Consider the following 23084-nt stretch of genomic DNA (forward strand, 5'->3'; position numbering starts at 1 on the left):
AACCAAGCAAAAAATCAGTGTCCTAGATAGTTGTTTCCAGCTGCCTGTTGGTTGCACTAACTTATTCAACTCTTTGTATTTTTGCCTGAGTTGACAAGAAATTCCCTTCATTGAACAATACACTTGTTATGGAAATTTTTGTGTACTGGGGTGATTGGTTTTGTTTGGGTTGGAATATGTAGGGGTTCTCTTGAATATTATGGGAACTGGGGATAAATTACCTGAGGTTCTTGAAAGTTTAGATTTTTGTTTTTTATATAATACTTTATAGATTAAAGCAGCTTCAAAGTTATTTAATTCATCACCTTGAATCCATGTTGTTTTTAAATGAGCCTAGATGATACTTAGGGAAGGATAATAGATGCTTTCTCAGTATCCTAGTATGTTGAACTTTTCTATACAGTCTTAACTTAGTCTAACTGCTCCAGCATTCCAATTTCATTTCAGTTCCTTCCTGTTCATTTTGTGTATGTTGTAGGCAGTTTAACTTAGAGAAATGAAATGTTAATAAGATAGTGTTTTTATCTCATTATTATTATTATTTGGTACTGGGTATTGAACCCAGAGTCACTAAACCACTGAGCCACACCCCTAGCCCTTTTTTGTATTTTATTTAGAGGTAGGATCTCACTGAGTTGCTTAGGGCCTCGATAAGTTGTTTGAAACTCACTTTGAACTTGTGATTCTCCTGCCTCAGCCTCCCGAGCCACTGGGATTACAGGCATGGACCTCTGCGCTTGCTTCTATGTCATTATTATTTCTGATACTTTGTCAGATATAGTTTAAAATATTTGGTGCGTATCTAAATTTCAGGAAAGATGAGATTTTTATAGTGAATTAATTGGTGTCTGGTATCAGTAATTCTTCACCTTTGACCCAGTGAAAATAGAATTCTGGAAATCACAGCTGCAATACTTTACTACTTAATGGTTTGCTGGCATCATTATGTACATTGTCTTTTTTGGGGGTACCAGGGATTGAACTGGGGGGGGGTGCACTTGACCACTGTGAGCCATGTCTCCAGCCCATTTTTGTATTTTATTTAGAGGCAGGGTCTCACTGAGTTGCTTAGTGCCTTTCTTTTTGATGAGGCTGGCTTTGAACCCTTGATCCTCCTGCCTCGACTTCTTAGCTGCTGGGATTATAAGCCTGTGCCACCACGCCCAGTTTTCATTGTTTTTTTAATTCTCAAAATATCTCAATGAGCCAGGCATTGTGGGTACATGCCTGTAATCCTAGCTGTTTGGGAGGCCAAGGCAGGAGGATCACAGGTTTGAGGCTAGCCTGGGCAATTTAGGAGAACCTGTCTCAAAACAAAAATAAATAAAAAGATTTGGGATGTATCCCAGTGGTAGAGTACTTACCTAGCATGTCTGAGGGCCTGGGTTCAAATTCTAGTACTAAGTAAATATAAATATCTCATGGCTCTTTGAAAAGCTTTATATCTTAGTACTTTTATAGATAAAATAGTTTTATTTTATAAGGGAATCTAGTAAGAGAACCACTTTCTCTTCCTCCTTTCTCCTTCTCCCCTTCCTTCCTTCCTTCCTTCCTTCCTTCCTTCCTTCCTTCCTTCCTTCCTTCCTTCCTTCCTTCCTTCCATTGTTTGAAAGCTCATTGCTTTTTGAAGCCTAACATTTCTGCACTTTTATAGATATATGTCCCTAGAGGTATGTGGAATCAAACTGAGTTAAATTTATATAATATGGGACTTAATTACGTTCTTAACAAGATTTGATGCTTTTTAAAAGCTTTACAATTTATAAAAGTTTTGTAAAAGCTGCTGTGAAAGTGTGATTCTCATGTGGGATGTGGTTAATTATAGGCTGCATGTGCTAACGCATGACAAATGATAAAGCTTTACATTAAGCTTTTCATTATTAGGATATTTCATCTTATCTAAAAACTTTAATTACTTCAATTCCATGAGATCTATTGTGCACCAAAGCTAATCAGCAGTTCTCCTCCTCTAAGCTTTTTGAAGTGTTACTGCTGTCACTGGTATGTGTCTGAAACTGGAAGATTTTTTTTCTTGGGAGTAGATATTAATTTCTGGTTCAAGTGGTATCTTTAAAGAAAGGGGGAAAGTCTTAAAAAACATACATATTAAAAGATAAAACGTGTAATAATGTTAAAAAATTTCTGAGCTTATACCAATTTTTAGTTTTGGAGGAAGGAAGATTTAGACGTGTTTACTGAATGATTTGTGATTATAGGCATGGAGAAGATTTTGGGATGTTTTGATGTTTTATTTATTAAATCTCAAATCAGCCACTTAAACTTGAATTGTTAGTAATATATTCCTTATCTTAATACTCTGAAATATTCTCATTCTATTTTTTTGGTTGTGTTATTAATCTACATTAATGTAGATTATAACTTAAATTGTATCTTAAAGGACATCTAGAGCCTGGAAAATGAATTCCCTGATGTTCAATTATATTTGTTCTTTTGTTGTTGTTTTTCATTAACACATCTGTTTAAACTTGATTATGTGTAAGCCCTCTTAGTCCTTAACATAGTTGTTGCTATTCCTCTTGTATCCTGATTATGGATCCTATCTTTTAAAAGATGATATGCCTATCAAAATACCTTTATATTGTCAATAAGAATTAAAACTTAAAATAGTACTTTGTCATATAACATTCTTTTTTTTACTACTTTACATATATAACATTTAATTCTTAAAATAATCTTGTAAGATGAGTACTAAACTGAGTATATTTTAAAGCGGATGGAACTGAGGCACAAAGTTAGGTAAAAATAGAAACTAACTTCATTTATCTGTTTGTTATGTATTGTACTAAGTGATATATATATATATATATATATATATATATATACACACACACACACACACACACACACATATATTATTTAGTGTGTGTGTGTATATATATAAATATATAAATATAAGCATTTAATAAATGAAGTTAGTTTTTATTTTTAAATATATGTGTGTATATATTGTGTATATGTATGTATGTGTGTATGTCACATACACATCAACCTTGTGAGGTGAGTATGACTATCTTTTTTATATATCTAGGAATAGGTCTGGTAGATTGACTAAGTTCAGAGTTACAATAACTTCAAATTAAATAAGTGCCTATTGGTATAACAAATGAAGTTGTACAAATTTTCCTTTCAACGTTGTCTAAGTTGTCTGCATAATGACAGTTTATAGACAGGTTCCCTCTATAAATTTATCATGGCTGTTTTTTGCTTTCGGCATTGAATAGAATTCAGGAGTCAGTAACTACAGGCCTGTGAATCAATTGCCTAATTTTGTCAATGAATTTTTACTAAAACTCAGCTATGCCCACTTATTTTGAAGTTTCTATGGCCACTTTGTAGTTACAGAGGCAGAGTTAAGTAGTTATTAGCTCTCATACAAAACCTAAAATATTTATTATTTGGTGTTATAAGTAAAAATTTGCTAATTCCTGGGATAGTTCTTTAGGTCAACTAACATTTGGAATTTTTTACAAAAACATAAGAACCTTTTGAGACATTTTTGCTCAAAGAAGAAAGTGGGCACTGAGATCAACCAAGGACATAGTATGTTCCTTAAATCACAGTCCTTCCTTGAGTGACTACCATGGAATTTAAAAAATTTCCTTTGTGATGTGCTTTGATTTTTTTTCTTAATGTTTTCTGTTAAATAATTAGGAAGGTCCTAGAGAGTTTTCCTATACTAATGCTGTATTTTATTTTTATATCCTTGTAAAACAGTATGTATCAATGATATTAACTTTAACTTTAGATAATTTTTTAAATTGCTTACTACTTAGACATTTCTTGAAAGCATTTATTATTATAAGTGAAACCCTTAATTTTAGCTTCTTGACCTCTCCCTTCCTCAACTTTGCAAGAGAAAATTTGTCCATTATTTTTGTAATCCAAAAGGAATCCCACATGATACACTAACCTGTGTATGATATAGTATGTTTAGTAGAAAAGAGCATTGTATTGGAATCACTGTACAGTATACACTCTTTCCATGTTGTTAATTCTTCATCTATGATGTGAAAATACTAGTATGTCCATTACTGAGTTGTGAGAGGAATTAACGGAAACAATATGCACAATTTACAGAATATGGTGTTTAACACATTGTGAGTATTGCCTGGGTATGAGTTTGTTTACTTATACTATAAACTCTAAATGAACCTGAATTAGTTTGGTGGTGGCAGTAGTGGAGGAATTAAAAATTATATATATTTCTAGTTGTAAATGTACAGAATGCCTTTATTTTATGTATTTTTATGTGGTGCTAAGGATCTAATACAGAGCCTCACACATGCTAGGCAAGCACTCTGCCACTGACCTACAGCCCTGGCCCCAGTTGTTGTTCTTTCTGAAGTTGATTTGGGTGGTTTTTGTTGAATGGGAAAATTTCCTGAAAAATGTGATTTTTTTTTTTTTTTTTTTTTAAGGGGAGAAAGGAAAGAAGGTTACAGAACTTATAAGCAGAAGTAGTGTGAGAGTAAAAAATTTTAGAGGGTAGTCTTTTTGGAAAGGAATGAATAAAGAGAAATATACATGTAACCAAACTCATGCTTTTCCTTAAGTTATCTGTTTTCAGAGCAGTAGAATTTTTCATCAGAGATAAATATGAAAAGAAGAAATACTATGATAAAAACGCTATAGCTATTACAAATGTAAGTAAAACCTTCAGCTCTAACTGATGTTTGTTGTATAGATATCAAAAGTTTACCACATAGCTAAATTTATTTGTTGTAACAATATGCTAGTTATGTATGTTTAGATACTTTAAGTGTTGGAAATTTAGGGGGAGGAGTCACATAATGTTGATGTGCAAAGCAGAGCTTCTGATATAGAAAGGAGCATGTTCTGAATAAGAGTCTAATAAGTGCTTATATGACATTTAACAAAGTTAATTTTATGAAAGTTTCAAAAATGATTAAGGTACTAACAGAAAAGGGAGAAAAATTTATTTTGCTAAATTCTGGGAACATATGAAAAAGAAAAAACTCTTTCTCCAAGGTCTTTGGTGGGTCTTTTAAAACATGAAACAATTAGCCCAGTATTATATTAAAGCTTGACATTTTAATTGATAACTGTTGAACATTTTGGTACTTATTAGTTAAGACTTTATTGTAATAACCAAATATGTATGTTAACTATTTCTTTTTATTTTTTTCTGATTAAATTTTCCCATTTCAGTTAATTATAGTTTAAAGCTAATTGCATTTATTGTTAAGATATTTTTTGGCCTTTGATTTCCATATTAATAAACTATAGTTGGGTGTGGTGGCACATGCCTTCAATCCCAGTGATTTGACTCGGGTGGCCGAAGCAGGAGGCTGAAGCCTCTGCAACTTAGTGAGGCCCTCAGCAACTTAGTGAGACCCTGTCTCAAAATAAAAAATAAAAGGGCTGAAGGTGTGACTCAGTGGTAAAGTACCCCTGGGTTAAATCCCCAGTACCAAAAATAAGTAAGCAAGCTATAAACTAATCTTTTGGTGAAATAATTTTTCAGGTATTTTGTTGACAACAGTTTTTGTTTTATTTTTGGTCCATATGGAGAAGTGATATACTAAAAAATTTAAAAACTGAAAGCATTGCTTGTGAAATTTGGAAAAAGACAAGGATATCCACTCTCACCACTCCTATTTAGTATAGCACTAGAAATTCTAGCCAGAGCAGTTAGGCAAGAAAAGGGAATATAAAAATAAAAATAGGAAAAGAAGGAGTCACATTATCACTTTAGATGATCCTATGCATAGACGATCTAAAAAGCTTCACCAGAAAACTGCTAGAGCTAATAAACAAATTCAGCAAAGTAGTAGGTTAACAAATGAACATAAAAAAGCAATATCTTTTCTGTACAATACCTAACTGTTCAACATTTTGGTACTTATTAGTTAAGACTTTATTGTAATAATCAAATATGTATGTCAACTATTTCTTTTTTATTTATAAATGATGAATCTGTTGAGAAAGAAATCTGGAAAATGTTCCATTCACAGTAGACTCAAAAACCACCACCACCAACAAACTGGAAATAAATCTAACTGACTATAGAACACTGGAGAAAGAAATTGAAGAAGATACAAGACCTCCACTGCTCATAGATAGGCAGAATTAATATTCCTAAATGGTCATGTTATCAAGAATAATATACAGATTCAGTGCAGTACCCATCAAAATACCAGTGGTATTCTTAATAGAACTAGAAAAAAACAGATCTAAAATTCATTTAGAAGAACAAAAGACCCAGAATAGGCAAAAGCAGTTTTAAGTCAATAAAGTAATGCTGGAGACATCACAATATGATTCAAATTATATTACAGAGAACTATGGTAACCAAAACTGCATGGTACGGGCATAAAAACAGATAAATAAATGTACAGAATAGAAGACAGAGACAAACCCACATAGATACAATCATTTTTCAATCATCTGATCATTGACAAAAGTGCCAGAAATATACCTTGAAGAAAACAGCCTTTTAAATTAGTGGTACTGGGAAAACCTAAATTCTTCATATATGGAATGAAACTTGATCCTCCAATCTCTCACCCTACACAAAGATAATTCAAATAACATCAAAGATCTTGGAATTAGACCAAAAACTTTGAAGAAACTGCATGAAGAAACGTAGGGCCAACACTTCAACATATAGTAGTAACTTTTTCAATAGGATCCTTAAAACTCAGGAAGTAATGCTAAGAGTTTACAAATGAGATAGCATCAAATTAAAATCTTTCTGTACAGGGAAGAAAACAGCATGAAGAGAGAAGCTACAGAATGGGAGAAAATCTCTACTAGCTACTCTTCAAAGGATTCATATCTATAATATATGAAACACTCAAAAACCTGAGCACCAAAACAAACCCAAACAACCCAATTAATGAATGGGCAAGTGCACTAAAATAATATTTCTCAAAAGAAGAAATATAAATGACCAGCAAATATATGAAAAATGTTCAACATTGTTAGCAATTAAGGAAATACAAACAAAACTCCACCATGATTTCATTTCACTCTAATTAGAATAGCAACCATCAAAAATACAAATAATTATAAATGCTGGATAGGGTATGGAGGAGAAGGAACATTTTTACATTATTGATGGGATTGTAAATTAGTATAATCACTTTGGAAATCAGTATGGAATTTCCTCAAAAGAACTTGGAGCAGAATATGCCCCAACAATACCATAACACTCCTCCTTAAACTTGTCATACTGTAGTGATAAATGCATACCCAAGTATATAGCAGCACAATTCACAATAGCCAAACTCTGGAACTAGCCTGGGTGTCCATCAGTGGATGAATGGAAAAGAAAATATGGTATATATACACAGTGGCATTTTATTCTGACATAAAGAATAATGAAATTTGCAGGAAAATGGATGGAACTTGAGACCAATATGTTAACCGAAATAAGTCAAACTGAGGAAGTCAAGGGTTGTATGTTTTCCCTCATATGGAAGCTAGAGATAACTCTAATAAAGAAGAGCTCTTTCAAGTGGCTATTAAGCTTGATGAGACTATTACTCTATATTAAATAGCTCTAAATTAGTTTGTAGCTTTTCTGATTTTTATAATTTGTCTATTTCCTTTTGTTTCATGTCTTTTTTAAGTGCTCCAGGATGTGTTATTGCTCTTAATTTATTTTCTTATTTTGAGAGTTTTGCAGTAAAGGCATAAAGATGACTCTTTTCCTCTGTGTAAGGCAATAATTTTTAACCCTTTAAACCACTATACCAATATATTTCTTGTCTTTTTATAGCAAAACATTTCAAAATGTTGTGACAAAATACGAAGCAATAAACTAAAAAAAGGCAGTTTTGTGTGTTTTCTAAATTCTTACCCCTCTGCTTCCCAGGCCATCTTATATGTCTGTGAACCAATCCTCATTCAATCCATTATATAGAGTTCGAGAGAGGCTATGATAGAATCATTCCTAGGGATTTATTTACAGTTGTAGAATGTGGTGTTAACGTAGTACTTTTGAGAAAGCAGAGGGGCTTATATGTTTTATTTTGATAGAAGGAGTTTGTGTATAGAAGTTGCAGTGTTGAGTGCTCTGTGGCACTGTAAACATGAGTTATAGAAGAAGGCTTAAAGGAGAAAAGCAAAGTTCAGAGAGGGGCAAAAACAAAGGAAAGTATGTAGAAATATTTTTGTACTAGAAGAAATGTTTACTGATTTATAGTGTCAAACTAGAAAAGATTTTATGTGTGTGTGTCTTATAACTACATGATCCTGGGCACAAACATGGTCACTTTGTCCTCATTCATTATCAACCCTCATTACACTCTTTCCAAAGATTTGTGTTAATCTCCTTTTGAAATTAGATATAGAATGACAGAAATTAACTGTTGAAATCCCCTTGGAATGTTCCTTTGTTTATGTTTTCATTTAATCAGGCAACATTAGTGAGTATGTATCATGTGCAGGGCACTGACATTGATTTAATTGTTGCTCCAAGTAGCTTACTTTCAAACACTTTCAGCATGTCATGGACATGTACAGTGAACTGTATTCTAAAGCAGAATGAAGTAATTGTTGTTACCAAAGAGTAAAAGTGCTATAAAAACAGAATGTACAAAGCAGTAGTTTATTTCCACTAGAATAATTCTTAAAGGAATTATATTTGAGATTATCCTCAATAGGGAAGTAGAATTTCAGCAAAGAGGAAATGGGCTGGTATGTAAGAAGAAATGTTGACAATGCAGGAAAGACTTTCCAATCTGAAGGGACATTTTCCTCCATCTCTGCCAAAGTGAGGTGAGGAAGGAAAGCCTGGGGGTATTATTTGGTGCTTAGGGTTTGGTGAGTAATCCATAAGATTGTTCTGTTTAGCAAGTGTGAACGAGGGCTTATCAGGAGGAGGTAGATGAGGAAGAGAAAATAAATACTTGAGGAGGTAAATTTCAAAAAACAAATAGGATTATATGCAGAACTTGAATCCCAGATTGCTCAGGATTTTGCACTTTTTTAAAAAAGAGATTGGTTATTATATTAATTTTATTTCCTACTTCATAATTTACTGGAAATTTGATGACTTAATACAATTTACTATTATCTTACAATTTCTGTAGGTTGAGTCTAAGCATGGGTCATGGCTTTCTCTGCTTAGAATCTTACTAGCATCTATGTACATCAAACAAACCATTCTCAATTTCAAGAGTCAAATAGACCACAATACAATAATATTGGGGGACTTTAACACACTTCTCTCACCACTGGACAGATCTTCTAAACAAAAACTAAATAAGGAAACTGTAGAACTGAATAATACAATCAATAATTTAGACTTACCAAACATATACAGAGCATTTCATCCATCAGTGAGAGAATATACTTTATTCTCAGCAGCACATGGATCCTTCTCTACAATAGACCATATCTTATGCCACAAAGCAACTCTTAGTAACTACAAAAAAACAGAGCTAATACCCTATATTCTATCAGAATATAATGGGATGAAATTAGAAATCAACAATAAAACTAAAAATAAAATACAAGCTACTGTAATACATGGAGACTAAATAATACACAATTGAATGATGAATGGATAGTAGAAGAAATCAAGGATGAAATAAAAAATTTCTTAAAGGTAAATGAGAACACTAATACAACATATCAAAATCTCTGGGACACTATGAAGACAGTAATAAGAGGAAAGTTTATTGCATTGAGTACATTAAAAGAATAAAATGTCAATAAATAAATGACCTAACACTATATCTCAAAGCCCTAGAAAAAGAAGAACAAATCTACACCAAAAGCAGTATAAGACAGGAAATAATTAAAATCAGAGGTGAAATTAGAACAAAAGAAACAATTGAAAAAATTGACAACAAAAAGTTGGTTCTTTGAAAAAATAAATAGATAACCTCTGGCTGTGCTAATGAAGAGAAAAAGAAAATTCAAATTACTAAAATATAAGATGAAGAAGGAAATATCGCAATGGACACATCTGAAATACAAAAGATAATTAGAAGCTATTTTGAAAATTCATATTCTAATAAAGTAGAAAATATCGAAGACATTGACAAATTTCTAGAGACATATGACCTACCCATACTGAATGAGGTCATACATGATTTAAATAGATCATTTTCAAGTAATGAAATAGAAAACGCCATCAAAAGCCTACCAATCAAGAAAAGCCCAGGACCAGATGGATTCTCAGCCAAGTTCCACAAGATTTTCAAAGAAGAATTGACACCAGTGCTCCTCAAAGTATTGCATGAAACAGCAAAGGAGGGAACCCTTCCATACTCATTTTACAAGGCTAATGTCATCCTGATACCAAAACCAGACAAAGACACATCAAGGAAAGAAAACTTCAGACCAGTGTCCTTGATGAACGTAGATGCAAAAATTCTTGATAAAATTCTGGCAAACTGCATACAAAAACATTAAAAAGATAGTGCACCACCATCAAGTAGGATTCATCCCAAGGATGGAGGGTTGGTTCAACACACGGAAATCAATAAATGTAATTCATCATATTAATAGACTTAAAAACAAGAATCATGATCATCTTAATAGATGCAGAAAAAGCATTTGACAAAAAAAAAAAAAGCACACCTTCATGTTCAAAACACTAGAAAAACTAGGGATAGTAGGAACATACCTCAACATCATAAAAGCTATGTATACTAAACCCAAGGCTGGTATCATTCTACATGGAGAAAAATTGAATGCATTCCCTCTAAGAACTGGAACAAGACCTCTTTCACCACTTCTATTCAACATCATCCTTGAAACTCTAGCCACAGCAATTAGACAAAAGAAAGAAATTAAAGGGACACAAATAGGTAAAGAAGAGCTCAAACTATCACTGTTTCCTGATGACATAATTCTATACCTAGAAGATCCAAAAACTTCCACCAGAAAACTTCTAGAACTAATAAATGAATTCAGCAAAGTAGCAGGATATAAAATCAACATTCATAAATCAAATACATTCCTATACATCAGCAATGAATCCACTGAAAGAGAAATTAGGAAAACTACTCCATTCACAATAGCCTCAAAAAAAAACAAAAACAAAAACCCTGGGAATCAATCTAACAAAAGAGGTGAAAGACCTCTACAATGAAAATTATAGGACACTAACAAAAGAAATTGAAGAAAACCTCAGAGAAAACCATGCTCCTGGATAGGTAGAATTAATATTGTCAAAATGGCCATAGTACCAAAAGCATTATACAGATTTAATGCAATTCCTACTAAAATCCCAATGACATTCTTCATAGAAATAGAAAAACAATCAGGAAATTTATTTGGAAAAATAAGAGACCCAGAATAGCTAAAACAATCCTTAGCAAGAAAAGTGAAGCAGGAGGCATCACAATACCAGACCTTAAACTATACTACAGAGTTATAGTAACAAAAATGGCATAGTATTGGCACCAAAATAGACTTTAGACCAGTGGTACAGAATAGAGGACACAAAGACGAACCCACATAAATATGATTATCTCATACTAGACAAGGGTGCCAAAAACATTGACTGGAGAAAAAATATCCTGTTCAACAAATGGTGCTGGCAAAACTGGAAATCCATATGTAGAAAAAGGAAATTAAACCTCTATTTCTCACCCCGCACAAAAATCTACTCAAAGTGGTTCAAAGACTTAGGCACTAGAACAAAGAACAGCTGATAGAAAAAATAGGCCCAAATCTTTACCATATAAGCCTAGGATCTGACTTCCTTAACAAGACTCCTAAGTGCAAGAAGTAAAATCAAGAATCAATAAATGGGATGAATTTAAATTAAAAAGCTTCTTTTCAGCAAAGGAAACAATAACGTGAGGAGAAAATCATTACCACTTGCACCTCCAATAAAGCATTAATCTCAAGGGTATATGAAGAGCTCAAAAATCTTAACACCAAAAAAACAAATAACCCAATCAATATATGGGCTAAGGAACTGAACAGACACTTCACAGAAGAAGAAATACAATCAATCAACAAATATATGAAAAAGTGTTCAACATCTCTAGCAATTAGAGAAATGCAAATCAAAATTACTCTTTAAGATTTCATCTCACTCTTGTCAGAATGGCAATCATCAAGAATATAGGCAATAATAAATGTTGGCGAGGATGTGGTGAAAAAGGTACACTCATACATTGCTGTGGGACTACAAATTAATGCAACCACTATGGAAAACAGTATGGAGATTCCTCAGAAAATGTCCCACTCTTTGGTTTATACTTAAAGGACTTAAAATCAGGGTAGTATAGTGACATAGCCACATCAATGTTTATAGCAGCTTAATTCACAATAGCTAGATGATGGAACCAACCTAGATGTCCCTCAATAGAGAAATGGATAAAGAAAATGTTGTATATACACTCAGTGGAATATTACTCAGCTTTAAAGAGGAGTGAAATTATGGCATTTGCCAGTAAATGGTTGGAGTTGGAAAATATCATGCTAAGCTAAATAAGCCAATCCCAGAAAACCAAGGGCTGAATGTTTTCTCTAATATGTGGATGCTAATTCACAGTAAGGTTATGGGAGGGGACACTAGGGAAGAATATCATTACCTTAGATTAGGTAGAGGGAAGTGACGGGAAGGTAGGGGAGGGGATGTGGGGATAGGAAAGATAGAATGAAACAGACATTATTACTATATATATATATATATATATATATATATATATGACTACATGACCAATATGATTCTGCAACATGTACACTCAGAAAATTATATGAGAAATTATATCCCATCTATGTATGATATATCAAAGTGCATAAATGCATTCTACTGTCATGTATAACTTAACGAAAACAATTTTTTTTAAATTTAATATATTAAGACAGGCTTCTTCCACATGTTTAGTAGCCATGTTTACTTGGTTAAGTTTATCAAAGTCTTTTAATACTCCTAATAATGGTGAGTTTAATTGATAGGTCTTTCATATGATTATTTGTTACTTTATTAAATGTTTTAGCTTTTGTGTAAAAAGACATCCCAGAAGTGTAAATGACATTGGAAATCTTTTTATTCAGGGAGGTGGGGTGAGGATACTGGGAATTGACCAGGAGTGCTTTACCATTGAGTTACATCCCCAGTTCTTTTTATTTTTTATTTTGTGACTGGGTGTCAACTTGCTGAGTCTTGCCTCAAACTTGCCATCCTCCTGCCTCAGCCTCCCAGGTCACTGGGATTACAGGTATGCGCCACTGTGCCTGGCCAAAATCCTTTTTTTTTTTTTTTTAAATGATTTCTAGACTTCTGAAAAGCTTCAGTTTCACTTTGCGTATTTTCTCATGGATGGAAAGGATGGGCAGAAGAAAGGTAGGGAAGAAAAGGACTTTTAAACATGACTACTAAATTTACTGACATAACCAAGTCCGTGAAAATTTTTCTAAGTCTTTTCCTCTGTCCATATGAAAGTGTGAAAATTCAGTAGAATGGAAATTAATATCTAGTTAAAATAAATACTAAGTTTGAAAATAAATGTACATAATTTATAAGGGATTTAAGAAAAGTATCTTAGCAAGCCAGTGAACTTCCACAGGACATTGACAACTGCAGAGATTGAGTCTTCCTCTAGTTCTCCCTCTGAAATTTTCTCTTCCTCCTCTTTTCCTGTAACAGTCAGAAACATTTATTGAGACCTATTGGTTGACAATTGCTAAAAATAGTGAGCATACTAGAAATGTCTTTCTCAGAGAACTTAAATGGATAGAGAATATTAATAAATAATCAGATCTTTCCAGGACAGTATTGATAACTTTTATAATATGGTAATATTACAGAAGCTATTTGGGAACACGTATAAAGGGTCTGTGTAACTCAGTCTGAAGGTGTCAAATAATCATTTGAATATTTCCTGGAGGGGGCAGTGTCACCTCAAAATTAAAGGATGAGTAGGGACTAATAGAAGGTTTTGGTATTTCAAACAGTGGAAGAGTAAAAGCAATGACTGTTGGAGTCACGAGATGTAGACTAGAGACCTGAAACCCCCAAAACAGAGTATATCCCAGGCAGGGAAGGGAGTAGGGAGAACTAGGTAGGTGTGGCCTGTTTAAGGAGTTTGTAATTTGACTTTCTATAATGTATGTAAACTATTTAAGATTTCTAAGCCGAGAATGTGATAAAATTTGCATTTCAAAATGATGAAGTATGGAGAATGGGTTTGGCAAAGAATAAGAATTGGAGTGGGGGGACTTATTAGGACTAATTCAGGAGATGGATAGTGGCAATTTCATACTAGTGTGGTAAGAAGCAGATAGTTTTGAGAGATTTAGAAATTCCCCAGAGCACCTAGTTTTTGTTGCCTCTGTATTTCCTTTTAATCTTTGCCATCCTTTCGTCTCTCTTCCACTTACACCTGTAGTGCTTCTTATTTTCAGTTGCCAATATGTTCAGCTCTGTTTCTTTATTCCTTGCTCACACAATGTATTTTACCCTGCTCATTGACTTTTTAAAAATCAACTTTATTGAGATATAATTTATAGAAAATAAAATGCATATATTTGAATGGTTGGCAAATTAAAAAACCACTACCACCATAATCAGGTAAAGAACTTTTGCATCATTCCAAAAGGCTCTTTTGGGCCCCTTGTTAATAATCATCTTCTACCCCAACTCAGATAAACCATTGATTTGCTTTTTATCACAGTAGGTTACATTTTCTTTTCTAGAGTTTCACGTGAATAGTACAAAACACTATGTGTTCTTCTATGTCTGACTTCTTTCTTTGCATGTTTCTGAATTCCACCCTACTTTTGTATGTGCTCTTAATTCATTTCTTTTTTAATAGCAAATAGTATATCATAATTTGTTGATATGCTTATAGGATTTTTCATTGTCTTTCTTACTGAGCAGGTTTCTCTTCTTATCTGGAACATTGTATTTTCTCCCTCTTCTGTTTTTTTAAAATTTTCTCCCTCTTCCATTTTTTTGCATTAAAATGTTTGTTAAATTACTAATAATAATATTTATTGACTAAAAATTTTATATTTCTATTTCTTAGTTTTGAGATTGGCCAAGTCAGTTTATCGTCTTCTCAAAAACAGAACAGTTTTACAATGAAATTATCTTATTTTCTAAAGACTGGTAATTCTTGATGTTCATTGTATTTTATTTATTTATTTAATTTTTTTATGCTGAGGGTTGAATCCAAGAGGTGCTTTACAACTGAGCTATGCCCCAGCCCTTTATAATTTTGAGACAGGGTCTCACAAAGTTGGTGAGTCTGACCTTGAATTTACAATCCTCCTGCCTCAGCCTCCTGAGTCATGGGAATTATAAGCATGTGCCATTGTGTCCGGAACCTTTCATATTTTTATGTTGTGGTTTTACATGAGTTTGAGGAAAAGGGGCTTTATGTTGCAAGTTTGAGAAAAAGGAGCTTTATGATGCAAGTTATGATATTTTAAATTATTGCTTTTTAATTTCTTGTTTTTTATGTAAACTTTCAGTTAAAGATCTCTAGTAAGTGAATATCCAGTAGGACAAATAATCTTTAAGCCAGTCTCTAATGCAATTTTGACCTTTTTAAAATGAAAGATCCTTGTATTGTGTACTACTTTTACATGAATGTGCTTTAGTAGTAATTAAATAGCTAGTTTATGTAGTTATAACAGAGCCAACACTGTGCTGGAAAAAAATATCCTGAACTAACTTAACAAGGAGATTGAAGGAGGACTTGTCATCTTGCAGTGTTATTTTGACATTATATAATGATCTATCTGTACTATCACCTTAAAAATTCCACACAGGCATATGATAGGGCAATATAGAGATGTCACTTTTATGGCTCCAAAGATGTATTATGCATTTTGTAAATGTATTTCAGTTATATTTTGGCAGTAAAAGAGAGCAAGAAGATAATGCTTTCATTAAAGTGATCAACTATGCATGTAGAAATTGGGTAGGAAGATGTGTGAAAAAGCTTTTGGATGAAACACTTTTTCGTGTATAAATTACCTCTACTGCATTTATAACTGTCTCATAATGTTTTGGGGTAATTCAGCAAGTATAGCACTGGAAATGGTATTTGCATGCTAATCTTAAAGAAGCAAGTATATAAATTGGTTTGAATTAAGTCTGTCTGCTGTTCAGTTGCTTTCATTTTTACCTATTTTCTTAAATCATTGATTACAAATTTTAATCTTTCAGCTGTTTTATTTTTCATTCTGTAAAGCTATCAGTTTAAAAAAAAGTTATTTTCACTGTTCTACTTGGGACAATGTTCATGCTTCAGAACATTAGCTTTCAATAGTAATATTGACTGAAAGTGAACTATCAGAGAGGTTTAATATTTTTCACCAATTTTTGGTGTGATCTATATAGTCTAGTGAAATCAGCTTTAAATAATACACTATTCTGTACTATTTCCTTTAAGAATTTCACATGGAAATTTTTAAAAATCAGTATTTCCTTTTTTATGCATGTTTTCCCTTTTAACATGCTTCTGTATCTCAGAAATAAATGAGTCTTTCTTATGCCTGTCAATTCTGATCACTTTTTTTTTTCCTGACTTTTTATCTGCACTTTGCAGATTTCCTCTTCTGATGCTCCTCTTCAGCCTTTGGTATCTTCTCCTTCTCTGCAAGTTGCTGTTGAGAAAAACAAATTGGAGGTATGGTAGTGTTTTAACCATCTGCATTATGTGGTATTCAGTGATAAATGAACTTTCTTTCACAATTTGCCATAATTTAAGAGCACTACAATAGCTTTTTTTTTAAATTTTGAATGATCCACAGTACTAATTGTGTTTTTAAAAGCAACAATTTCTTCAGTTTTTTTTTTATGCCACAGGTATAATTAAAGGTTTTTAGTCTATATTTAATTTCAGGGTTACTGATTTTTGGGCCATAAATATATCTCAACAGTAGTTAAGCAATTAGTTTTTTGTTGTTATTCCTATCTTACACTTTAAGGAACTGTTTGATCTGTGTTTCTATTATTATAAGTACTTGAAAAAAATTAATATCAAAAATTTTTTGAAGCAATAGCAACCATTATATAGATAAAATGTATGTAATTTGGGTTTATTAGTTTAGAATAATCATTATTATAATACATTTTGAATGGGGGTATTGGGTACATGGTATCATCTCTATGCATTTTTAAAGAGTGCCCTAAAATATTTGAGAATTGTAATTTCCTTTGATTCTTAACCTTTTTTCTTTTGTTACATTGGCCTGAATTAATTAGTCTGGGGGGACTTCTTTCAGCTATCATTTTTCTAGTGTCTATTCCTTGATAAATGGCATGCTAGATATGAGGGATATAAAGGCAAGCAAAACAATATAAAGCCCCTGCACACAAGGAGTTTACAATCTAATGAAGGAAAACAGCTGTACAGCAGTTTATAGTGCAATATAATCAGTTTCGTGATTGAGGAAAACTCACTGTGCTGCTGTTAATACAGCAGGCGTACTTTTGATGCATCTTATACTCTGAATACGTTTCAAGATATAAGGATTAGGAGGAATTCCAAATAGAGAGAGAAAGCACCTTGTTAAAAAGTTTATGGGTAAAGTATAGTGCTTGAGGAGTTGCAAGGTGAATGGCATAGCTGCAGTAACAGCAAGATAGAGAAGTGTGAGAGCTTTCTTAAAAGCCTGCTTAAAGGATTTGGTGTTCATTCTGAAGACCCAGGCACTTTAATGATGACTTCTGAGGAGTGACAGGATCAGATTTTCATGTTATAACACTACTCTACTGGCTCCATGGGGACTGAGATTTTGGTGATGGGTGACTAAAAGGCTTGAGAACCAAGATTTATCCAGGAATAAAATGATGGAGGCATGTGGTAAATGAGGATAGAGATGAAAAGGAGAGCATAGTTTTGAGAGATATTAAGGTAGAATCTTTGGAGTTTAGTAATTGATGAATCATTGAGGTGCTTTGGAAAGCCTGTGACTCAGTGTCTGGCTTGAGCCCCTCTCCATAGATGATGAAACTATTTAGTGAGATAAGGATATAAGTTGAAGGGAATAAATAAATTTGAGGATAGAAAGGAGAAGGAAATGAATTAAAAGTTGAATATACTGAGTATGAAGTAACTGTGGAATATGCAGATGATTGGACATACAGGTCTACAGCTCAGATTTATGGTGGTGGGGAGACCAAGACCCCAACCCCAGCCAGTATGTTGAGTGACAGGAGGAAAACCAAGAGAATAGAAAGTTGGGAACATTTGAATCCATGAGTTATTAGCTGAGCAAGGGAAATTCATGAAATTATGAGGGATGGTTTTAGAGCACAAAGTACAGGGTTGGAAGTAGATAGACTGGGTTATTTGAGTATTATAGGTGGCTTAGGTCAGTAGGCAGTCTTGAGGAAACAAGCACTCTAGGAGTTTTGGGGTTGCCTTGAGAAAGTGGAAAGATGCCAAAAGGCAGGTTTGGCCCTGTGCAAATTTTCCCTGAAGATATTTCTCATAGGGAAAGAAGGTGAAATCCCTGGATTGCACTTTGTGTATATATGCATATTACTGGGGAGTGAATCCATGGACACTCTACCACTGTGCTACATCCCCATCCCTTTTTATTTTTTATTTTGAGACAGGGTCTTACTAAGTTGCCCAGGCTGGACTACAGCTTGTGATCCTTCTGCCTCATCCTACCAGGTTGCTGGGATTGAAGGCATGTGTTACTATAGGATTATGCTTTTATGTGGTTCCTGCTTCTGGATCTCAGAAAGCAGTGATTTTATTTGATCTCAAAAATCTAATGTCTATAGCTTAGGTAGTCCATTTAGAATGTCTTTTCATGCATTTTCTCATAATTTTAAAATTATATTTCGTTTGTATTTTATCTTGTTATTATAGTGTTACTATGTAAGCTAATAAGTAAGTGTACAAGTATAGTAGAGAATATATGCTCATACTTTTAAAGATAGTATCTAATCAAAATTTGGCACCCATGTCTTCAACTCAATAACTTAAGTATAGTTTGATTATGATGAACCCAATATGTACTTTTTTTCTGTCTTACAGGACTCTAGAATGTTTATCCATTTTCTTGAACAGGAGGTCTGTCATTTCGCTATATAATTCTTATGTGTACCAACCAAATTTCAGGAACTACTATTTTACAATACCAAAACCTGCTGTATTTTATTCTTTCAGAGAAAATAGAACTTCTTAGGTTCTAAAAGGCTTCTTTGATCTTTTAGCAGCTATTGATTCTATAGTGGGTTAAACTATATTATCTGAGTTTAGAGTCCATGCTGTTACTGTTACTTCAAACCCTGTGTTATAATACCACATCTAGAATCAGTGTAGATGACAACCATATTTCTTTCTTTCTTTTTTTTTTTTTTTTTTTTTTTAAAGAGAGAGGAGAGAGAGTGAGAGAGAGAGAGAATTTTTAATATTTATTTTTTAGTTCTTGGCGGACACAACATCTTTGTTGGTATGTGGTGCTGAGGATCGAACCCGGGCCGCACGCATGCCAGGCGAGCGCGCTACCACTTGAGCCACATCCCCCAGCCCGACAACCATATTTCGATGGCTGAAATTCCAGTGTTTAGAAGCATAAATCATGTTCTTCCTCTATTAAATGTAGCTAGCTGATTTGATTTATTTTGGTGATTTCATATGTGCCTGCCAGTTGCAGTGTTTAGGAAGTCTTTCCTACTCATCATAATGCCTTCCTTCCTTGAAAATTTTCACCAAAGATTGAATATCTTTTGAACAGAAATTTATTTCTCATATTTTCGAAGGCTATAAAAAAGTAGAAGCTCAAGGCTTCAGGACACTGTATTTCTTGTGCACCCTACTTCCTTAGTCATAGAATGCACCTTCTCACTGTGGCCTATTATGGTGAAAATGGGCAAGAGATCTCTCCAGGGCCTCTTTTATAAGAGTGCTAATCCTAGACAGGAGTACTCCACCCTCATGATGTAATCACCTATGAAAGGCCTCACCTCTTAATTCCATCATATTGGAGATTTATTTTCAATGTAAGAATTGTGGGGTGAGCACAGATTTTCAGACCATATCAAAACTAACATCTATGAGAGGTTATGGAGCTACCTGTCCTCAATGTACTAGTGAGAATGTGTTTTTGCATTGCTTGCCTCACCAAACTTTGCTAATAATATATAGAAAACGTCTTGTAATATATGAAGGATTTTTATACAACTCATTTATTCTTTACTTACAAAGTGAAGGTGGTTGTTGTTGTTGTCATCTTTTCTGGAACTGGGGATTGAACCCAGGGCTTTGCAAATGCGAAGCAAACACTTTGCACGGCAAACACTTTGCACTGTGCTACATCCCAGCCCAAGATAATGTTACTTACCTCATAAAGTTATTGTGAGGACCTGGCACATAGTAAGGGTTCAGTGAATATTAACTGTTGTGGTAAGGAGTAACAATAACAAGAATAGCAAAAGCTCCACTGAACCACATTGAGTAGAGAGACTTGAATGTTTGGAGTCTCTAGTCCCTTATCCTAAAGGGATGCTGATCAGCTGTGTTGCTTCGGGCACCACTTTTCTAAGATTTCATTTCTTCATTTGTAAGAGGACAATAATGACAGTAACTAAATGGTTTTCATAAAAATTAAACTAAGTAATAAGGAAGCACTTAATAAGTGGTAATTGTGTTTTGGAAATGAATGTTTTGATTTGGGTTGGGATTGATCACCAATAAGTAATGTTTCTAGTTATCCTTAAAGGCTCACATCTTCCTTATTTTAGAACCTGAAGTCCAGGTACTTTAGCAGATATAAAAATATGTTTTTAGAAATATATTCAACTTTCTAGATGGTCTTTTGTCTGTTCTATGTTAATATCCTTAATTTTCGTGACAAAATATCAGTTTTTTAAAAAAATATATTTTTAGTTGTAGATGTACACAATACCTTTATTTTATTTATTTGTTATATGTGGTGTTGAGGATTGAACCTAGTGCCTCACATGTGCTAGGCAAGTGCTCTATCACTGCCTACACTCCAGTCTCAAAATGCCAGTTTTGATATTCTTATCTGGTAGTTAAAGAATATAGATTGTTTTTACGCTTTAGCACTTTAAGTATTCAGAAAGTTCAGCTTTATGTTAACTTTTATCATTCCTGAAAAGCGTTATTGAAACAGATGTTTTAGAGAACCTTAGTATAAAAGAACCTCAGAATATAAACTCTTTTTATATAAGTTCTGGAAGTTCTAGTCATAAATTTATTCTCCTTTCACTACAAAGTTGTACACTCATGCTGTTTGTTAGTGTAAGTTTTAGTTCAAATGCTATCACTGATTTGTGAAATACTATTACACTCATTGCTCTTTATTAAGAACCAATAAAAGAAAAGAGAAATGCTTTAGAATTTTCTTGCTGTTCCTAAATTTGAGTTGAAGACATTGTATATTCATGTCATAAGATCTTCGCTATGAATTTCTTTTAAACTTTGGGATAAGGACCAAGGGTTTTTCTTTCCTCTTTTTTATATCATTACAGCAAATACTAAAGTTACAGTGTCTCATATTTGTGTAGTGTTTTACAGTTTACAGAGTTCTGTTTTTGAGGGTTTTAGTGTCTTTTTTCTTTTTAATATTGAAATGCACATTAAATATGTGTCTGTTTTAATGAATACTTCTAAAACTATCACTGTGAAACTATCACTGTAGCACTGCATGAACTGAACATTGTTAACACTTCGAAATCTTCCATGTTACCTTCCTTTTTAAATCTCATCCTTTCTCCCATGGGTAATTAGCATCCTGACTTTTTATAGTTACTGTCATTGTCATCATTATCATCATTATCATTACACCTTTGCTTTTCATCATAATTTTATACTGGTGTACATATCCCCAAACAATGTAGTTTTTTGGTTCTGGTACCAGGGATTGAATCCAGGGGTGCTTAACTCCTGAGCCACATCCCCAGTCCTTTAGAGACAGGGTTTTGTTAAGTTGCTTAGGGCCTCACTAAGTTGCTAATAAGTCTTGCTTCACACTTGGGATTCTCCTACCTCAGCCTCACAAGCTGTTAGGATTACAGGCATTTTTCACCATTACAGCTCAAACATAGTTTTGCCTGATTTTGAGCTTCTAGTGTTTTTTTTATATATATATATTATACCCTACAAATTGCCCATATTATTGTTCCTGATTTACATATACCAAATTTGGTCTGATGAAGGTTGTATCAAAGACCATTTTAAAGGGAAAGATGCAAATTCAACCCATAGTTTTTTTGACTATTTTCTGTGTTTATCATGTGGTCTTCCTTTTTTCTTTTTCTTTTTTTTTAACAATTCCTTTTTTAAAAAAAATTGTTTTAATTAGTTATATATTACAGTATAAATATATTTTAACATTATACATAAATGGAGTATTCTCATTCTTCTGGTTGTACATAATGTAGAGTTATACTGGTTGTGTAATCATATATGCATATAGAGTAATAATGTTCATTCATTCTACTATCCTTCCTACCTCCATACCCCCTGCCCTCCCTTCACTCCCCTCTGTCTAATCCAAAGTACCTCTATTCTTCCCTAGCCTCACTCCTTATTGTGAATTAGCATCCACATATCAGAAAAAATATTCCACCTTTGATTCTTTTGGATTAGCTTAGTTCTCTTAGCATGATAATCTCCAGCTCCATTCATTTACCAGCAAGTACCATAATTTCATTCTTCTTTAAGGCTGAATAATATTCTATTGTGTATATATACTACTTTTCTTTATCCATTCATCTGTTGATGGGCATCTAGGTTGGTTCCATAGTTTAGCTATTGTGAATTGAGTTGCTATAAACATCAATGTGTCTGTGTTATTATAGTATGCTGTTTTTAAGTCCTTTGGGTATAAACTGAGGAGTGGGATAGCTGGGTCAATGGTGGTTCCATTCCAAGTTTTCTGAGGAATCTCCATACTGCTTTCCATAGTGGTTGCAACACTTCGCAGTCCCATGAGCAATGTATGAGTATACCTTTCCCCCCACATTCTTGGTAGCGTTTATTGTTGCTTTTTATTGTTGATAGTTGCCATTCTGACTGGAGAGAGATGGAATCTCAGTGTAGTTTTGATTTGCGTTTCTCTAATTGCTAGGGATATTGAACATTTTTTTAATGTATTTGTTGATGGATTGTATTTCTTCATCAGTG

The 23084-nt window shown here is 33.4% G+C and overlaps 1 protein-coding gene across 2 annotated transcripts in view; it reads left to right on the forward strand.

Annotated features, from left to right (window-relative positions):
* The window catches only part of SMAP1 (small ArfGAP 1), a 189963-nt gene that overhangs the window by 86584 nt on the left and 80295 nt on the right, over positions 1 to 23084 (forward strand). The window contains exons 4-5 of one of the 2 annotated variants that reach the window (XM_081293996.1): positions 4589 to 4664; positions 16518 to 16598. In XM_081293996.1, the coding sequence (XP_081150122.1) occupies positions 4589 to 4664; positions 16518 to 16598 (157 nt within the window). The remainder of the gene's footprint in view (positions 1 to 4588; positions 4665 to 16517; positions 16599 to 23084) is intronic. The other variant, XM_081293997.1, reaches the window with a different exon arrangement.

Source organism: Spermophilus citellus, assembly GCF_964194105.1.
Source record: "Spermophilus citellus genome assembly, chromosome: 5".
In the NCBI taxonomy this organism is placed as follows: domain Eukaryota; kingdom Metazoa; phylum Chordata; class Mammalia; order Rodentia; family Sciuridae; genus Spermophilus; species Spermophilus citellus.